This window comes from Olea europaea, chromosome 22 (genome assembly GCF_002742605.1).
Source record: "Olea europaea var. sylvestris chromosome 22, O_europaea_v1, whole genome shotgun sequence".
Lineage (NCBI taxonomy): Eukaryota > Viridiplantae > Streptophyta > Magnoliopsida > Lamiales > Oleaceae > Olea > Olea europaea.
The window spans coordinates 10435514-10441800 of NC_036258.1; the positions used below are offsets into that span (position 1 = coordinate 10435514).

General features: G+C 37.0%; 1 protein-coding gene across 1 annotated transcript in view; it reads right to left on the reverse strand.

Annotated features, from left to right (window-relative positions):
• Positions 1-847: 847 nt before the first annotated feature.
• The window catches only part of LOC111371689 (ubiquitin carboxyl-terminal hydrolase 16-like), a 10297-nt gene continuing 4857 nt past the window's right edge, over positions 848-6287 (reverse strand). Inside the window, exons 4-11 of the mRNA XM_022993818.1 lie at positions 5111-5196; positions 4795-4957; positions 4582-4702; positions 4323-4480; positions 3289-3373; positions 3001-3213; positions 1863-1924; positions 848-1778 (exon numbers count right to left, since the gene is read on the reverse strand). Of these exons, the coding sequence (XP_022849586.1) occupies positions 1097-1778; positions 1863-1924; positions 3001-3213; positions 3289-3373; positions 4323-4480; positions 4582-4702; positions 4795-4957; positions 5111-5196 (1570 nt within the window). The 3' untranslated portion in view covers positions 848-1096. The remainder of the gene's footprint in view (positions 1779-1862; positions 1925-3000; positions 3214-3288; positions 3374-4322; positions 4481-4581; positions 4703-4794; positions 4958-5110; positions 5197-6287) is intronic.

Consider the following 6287-nt stretch of genomic DNA (forward strand, 5'->3'; position numbering starts at 1 on the left):
TATGTAGGGGTTACATGACAAATTCAAACCCAACACTTAGAGCTTGTGCTTCCATCACATATAATGAGAAGAATAATGCTGGTGGGTACAATATGATGTCCAAAATGGACATCCGGCACTTCAATATTGGCCGAGGTGCCGGTGGGCCCCGACGTGGCAGGCACCTCGGCCAATACCGAGGTGCCGAGTGTCCACTTTGGACACCAAAATGGATACCATGTTGTACCCATAGCAAAGTCGATAATGAGAAATGCCATCAAGGATTTCAGATTCTAACCATTGTTTTCACACTTTACTAAGAGGTTTGAGTGTAGGAGTAGATTCACGTATGAGTGATTTTTTTTTCCCCACGAGATTACATAATCAAATCTCGTAAAAACAATAAAATCTGAGATTTGGCGCAGAGGTAAACTTCTCTGCCAACATGTTCGCAGTTCGTAGTTTCTCTGGTTTAAGGTTGCGATCAACCACTTGGTGATGGGAAGATTACAAAATGGAGGAAAAAATTAACTTCGGAGTGAGATCCCTCATAAGAAACTGTGATAAATTAAGTAAACACTTAACAGCCTGTTTGAGAGTGATTTTTTTCCCAAAAAAATTAGTTTTTTGACCGTTATTTCATTATTCCAGCCGTCATATTTAACTTCTTCTCTCACAGACGGATCCCATTTTTATCCTAATGATCAAAAAATCAATTCTCAAAATAACTCCCAAATAGGCTCTAAATAAGTTTCTGTAACGGCTAACAAAATGAAAGATGCAAAAATCGTCTGTTACACCTTTAAGACTTTATGGTGCACGATGATTCCACGTATCAAGGAGTGATCTCACAATTGCATCAGCAAAGAAGGATAGAAGATGGAAAGCCATAAAATATTGACTTTCTACTCTAGTGACCCACGAAGAGTCACGGTTAATACTAAAATATTTGTTAATTAACAGGCTAACGGTAACGGAAGAGGGTGGCAAAATGATACCAATTCCAACAGGAAGGAAGAGAGTGTATTTTCAAATACATACAGAGACTCCCTAACATCCCTCCTCTCAAACTCTTTATTCCGTTGCATTCGCTAACATATCTTTTATAACGAAAAGTTCAATCGACTCTCTCCCTTGTGAATCTTCTTGAACAAGATACACTAGTAAATTTCATGTCATCATAATTCTGTCCTAATTTATTGGCGCCGGGCTCCCTACAACTACTACTACTGCTATCGACTGGCTTTCTAAAGTGTTTACGACACACAAGAGATCCTCTCCCCTCGCCTGCCCAAAAACCTGGACGATCCACCGCTGATTCTGCACAAGGGCAACACGTCTCGGGACATTCAGAAGAGCTATAGTCGAAATCAGCGAGCGGTGAATGTCTTGAATGCAATGGAGATGGAGAGGATGACGACGAAGCTGTATCAGAATCTGTGGAGTTCCTAGATAATCTATTCCAACAGATTCCAGTATCGCCAAATATTTGATCAAAATTATCATCAGTGCCAGTTGATTCCATGTTAGTGCTTGTGCTCTCTGTACTGTAAGAACCAACTTCAGAGAAGAAAGACGAATTCTCGCTCATACGGTCGTCTTCTAAAATTGACCGAATTGGCTGGAAACTCGTGCAACAAAAGGGAAAGTCATTGCATTTCTGAACATTCAATTCACTCGTAGAAACATCCTGTCCATCTGCTGAGTGAGCTCTTGACTTCCATGTCGGGTGTCTTGCTTTTCTTGTATCATGTGGAACTATCGAACTCCTTATTAATCTTGGGGCACGTGGTGAACACCTATGAGGAATTCAATAAAATCAAAAACTAAAGAAACGGGGAATAAAAGACGAGCCAAAAGAAATTCAACCGCCAACATCTCACCTTGCATAGAGAAGCATGTATGCATTTTTTGTCAAAACCTTCTCAAGTTCCACCACTTGTACCTACAACCAGATAAATATCAGATTAAAAACTTGGGGATGCACTTACAGAAGGCGGATAGTAGAGCAAGAATAATCCAGTCCCCAATGGCAAAATTTGTAAGGTCCAAACACAAAAGGTAAGTAAAATTCAAACTCTCCAAGCTCATTAATAAACTATTTTGGATCATGCGAATTCCCAACAAGTTTCCATGAACTGTCCCCAAGTTTTAGCAAATAAAATCATGGTATAGAACATAACTTGAAGAATGGTGCAGAGAAACAAATATTTATAGGCCCAAAACTGCTGCTGAACTCGAACAAATCCTAAGAATGTTATGAATAACAGTCCGGAAGATCTCATGAAATTGAACATTTGCGCCTAGAAGATATATAAAACAGATATTGGTCATTCTAGAAAAACATTTCACAATTGATTTAGTAGATTGGCTTTCCTTGACCATTTTGATCATCCTGCTCTGAAAGACCCTTTTCAAACCATATACTCACCCTTTCCCTTGTTAAAGGGATGCCAAAGAAGATACTTTCAGCAACTGACCAAAGTGTTAAAACCAGCAGCTCCCTCATGTCTAGTGTGCGTGGAGGGATTGGATATAATATCAGTGTTTGCCAACAGATTTTTTGCAAACTCAACCAAAGTCTAACAGTGCTACTCAACCATCACTCTTAAAAAACAGAGGACAATTACTGACACCTTGACACCGTGATACAAGCAGCAACCACAAACAATGTGTACAAACTAATTATCTTTTCCCTGCTCCCTTTCTCTAACAACTTCATTCCTTTAGTTACTATTCCATTTAAGGGATGAGGTTTTCATCGGACTTGCAAAATTCTACATCAAGAGTGTCAAATGTCCCATTATACATAACCAAAAAAGCATACATCACGATTAAAGAGCCTCTTGAAACAATATCTTGTCAAAGCAAAACAATATCCGGTTTATATCATGGCAGAGTCAGGGCCTACCAGGGAGAAATAAAATATCTCAAATAGAATGTGTAAAACATTTAAGTGAATTCCCAGAAGATGAATTGCTGTAGCAAAATAAAAGATGTTAAAAGAAGGTAAGGGCATACAGTGCTATCATCGACTTTAAACCACCTGCCGTGATTATTCTTTATGTAACACACATAGTGACCAGAGAATGTTGCATTCATAACATCCAAGTGCACTACTACTCCATAAAGCTGATAAATTGGGGATTTGTCGCTTGTCCCGCTCATATATGGGGCCATATTCAGAATTTCTGGAAATTTAATTCTCTTATTCAGCTTCCCAAATTTGTCTGCCTGTAAAACAAAAATGGTAAGCAACTCGTAGAAACTTGAAAATAGATTAAACACGTATTTGCTTCAAATGATAACCTGAAATCTCTTCAGCACAACAGTGAGGACATTAGGGGCCTCCAGTACTCTCAACTTCTTTTTGGCCTTCTCATATGATCTACATCTGATGAAAAGAAAGACGTATTTTAATTGATATTCTCGTGCGTACCATCAGAATTGAAAATATAAATCTACCTCATCTACGAACAATGGCTAGGATGTCAAGAAAATAAAACTGCATGCACCATACAAAATTACGAAAAACAGTGAAAATACTGTGTACCTTTCCGTTCTATTCTCTACCTGAAACATGTCACCACTATGATTAGATGAGAGTATAGGAGTTATTTATTAAACATGTCACCACCTTGAAAAGATGCCAGTCAGCAGAGTAAATCCTCAAGGTTACAAGCCAAATTTCAGAAGGAAAAGGTCACAGTTCCAGGAAATGTGGGGCTCTTACTAAGGCAGCATGTTTATGTCTGTGTCCATGTTGAACACAAGTCGACACTCGAAGACATATATCCAACAAGCAACAGGACCTTGTCCCAATTTTTTATGTATTTTTAAATTACCGACATTTAAGGGATGCTTTAGAGACACCCCACGGGTAAACGTCTGACATTTTTGCATAGTGCGTCTGGTATAAATAATTATAAAATAAAGATGTAATGTATGAATTTATATATTAAAGAACTTAAAATCTGTTTTCCCCAACATGCCCCTGTCCTACTTATTTGCAAAATCACGTCGGCTAGTACATATTCGAAACACATATCCGTGTCCGTGTCCATGCAACCTTGTCAACTAGTGTAAACTCCATGTCAATGTGATCACTAAAATGTTGACCACATAAAAAATTAAAGAATAAGAAAGTCGTAGGTATTTCAATTCAAACAAGACAGATAAACCAAATCATCAAAAACAAAACAAAGAAGTGAAATGGATTAACAGAAGAAAAGCCAAACCAGGTCATCACTAAGAAAGACATGCATTAAACCAAGAAAAACTGAAGATTTTATTTATTTATTTATTTGTTGCACTAGACTACAAAACAAACAGGATTTACATACCTGCTGCAGTGATACTTATTTTCACCATCTAAAGTCTCGGTGTGAGTAAATTGCTCTATGGCCTCTTCCAAAGTTCCTATATCACCTCCAATCTCAACAGTAAGATCCATCATTCTTTCATGCCGTTCAGATTTGCCTCCACACCTCATACACTCAATCTGCACTTTCACATTCACAACCAAAATTAAAATCTATGGAGAATATTCTCAAGGCCATATCGTTATCAATTTTGTAGAACCCAATAATTGCCTCAAATCACCTTTGATCGGAGGTAACCCCCAAATGTAAGCCCCATGAGAGTTGTTTCTTCATCCAAAGGGCTAGGCTCTTTAATCTCTGATTCCTTCAGGCAAGCAACTTGCATGGAATCAATTGCACATCTAGATTTAAAATATATTGGCACAAACTTAGTGATAAATCATCCATGAGGCTGCAAAATATACATTCACCAGGTAGGTAAAGGACAGATTACCTAAGAAATTCATGAGCATCTTCTTCCCTCCCATTAGCCAGATGACTTCCTATGTTCTGTAACTGAGATACTATCCTAATAGGCGAGAAAGGAGAATAACTTTCCCTGGCCTTTGAAACAAGAGTTTCAAACTCACAAGTGAAGCACCAGTCTTTTTTTCGACCTGATAAAGACAGAAAATGCAGTGGAATTAGATACAAAAAAAAGACCAAAAAATTCCACAAACTAAAGTTAACAAGGCATGGCTATACAAGCATGAAAATAAAATCCACCAAATGATTAATTGAGAAAACACGACCAAGATGGAGCAACTTACAGGCTTTTGAATGCAGTCCTTGTAGAAAATAAGCTGTCAAAGGTGGTGTGAATGCCAAACATTGAAGCACGGCATTTGCATAACAGCTACAGGAAAGATTAGGAAGACTTAAGTGGGATCTAATATTTAAACAAAACAATACTAGCAAGTAGCAATAATTACAAATCAGAAGATTTATCATAAGTCACATAAATAGCATTTTGTCGCAGCAGACGTAGATAAAAGTGTTCAACTATTATATATACAATCACATTTAGGATATCACATACTTGCATATATAATTTAAACAATAAAAAAAATGCATGAAGCAAACCTTTGAACATGGCACATTTAATACATGAATACACAATATACATGCATAAATAAATGCAATCAGTTTCTTACACAATGTTAAAGGGAACGGCAATAGCAAGACACAGATAATTCAGAAATGCTTGTGTGCCTAAGCCCATCAAGTCAGAATGCTTATTCAACTATTTAAGCTTGTAAGCACAGTTTTACTGGCTTCTGGTATCAAATTTTACATTTTATACTGTACCAAAATTCAGTCCATATTGACCATGTGAAACATAGCCCTAGTTTGAGCCCCAATGTTTGTGAAAAATGAGGTGTAATGGTGATTTTTTGGAGAACATATAGTTAAAGATTAGGGAAAAGTTTTTGGCTTACATGTAAAAATTATTTTACTATGAGAATGTGGAAGAAAATGAGTTTAAAAAAAAAAACGAGTTTTGAAAAAAGGGAGCTCAAACAGGGGCAGTCTACAATGTGAGTGGAGAAACTCAATTCCCCATATCTTCCTACGAAGAATGGACACATCGACGAGTGATTTTTTCAAAAAATGTCGGATAGGTAACTTGCTTATTTTTTTTAAAAAAAAATTTATATATATATACACACACACACACACATGTACTAACTACAGATTTTTATTTTTAAATTTTTGTCAAATATAAAAGACCCACACAAAAAAGTTGAAAAAAAATGTTTAGAATAAAAGCAACAATAAAATCAGAACCTGCACATCGAAAAGTTTCGTATGAGTTGGCTTTGTTTATTCGTAAGTAAGATTGTGATTCTATTCCCAAAGTATTGTGATTAAAAAAGGAAACTCCACTGCCCCCCTTCCTTCAAAATTCTGCACCCATCCCTCCATTTTCCCCTTCACCATCAAACA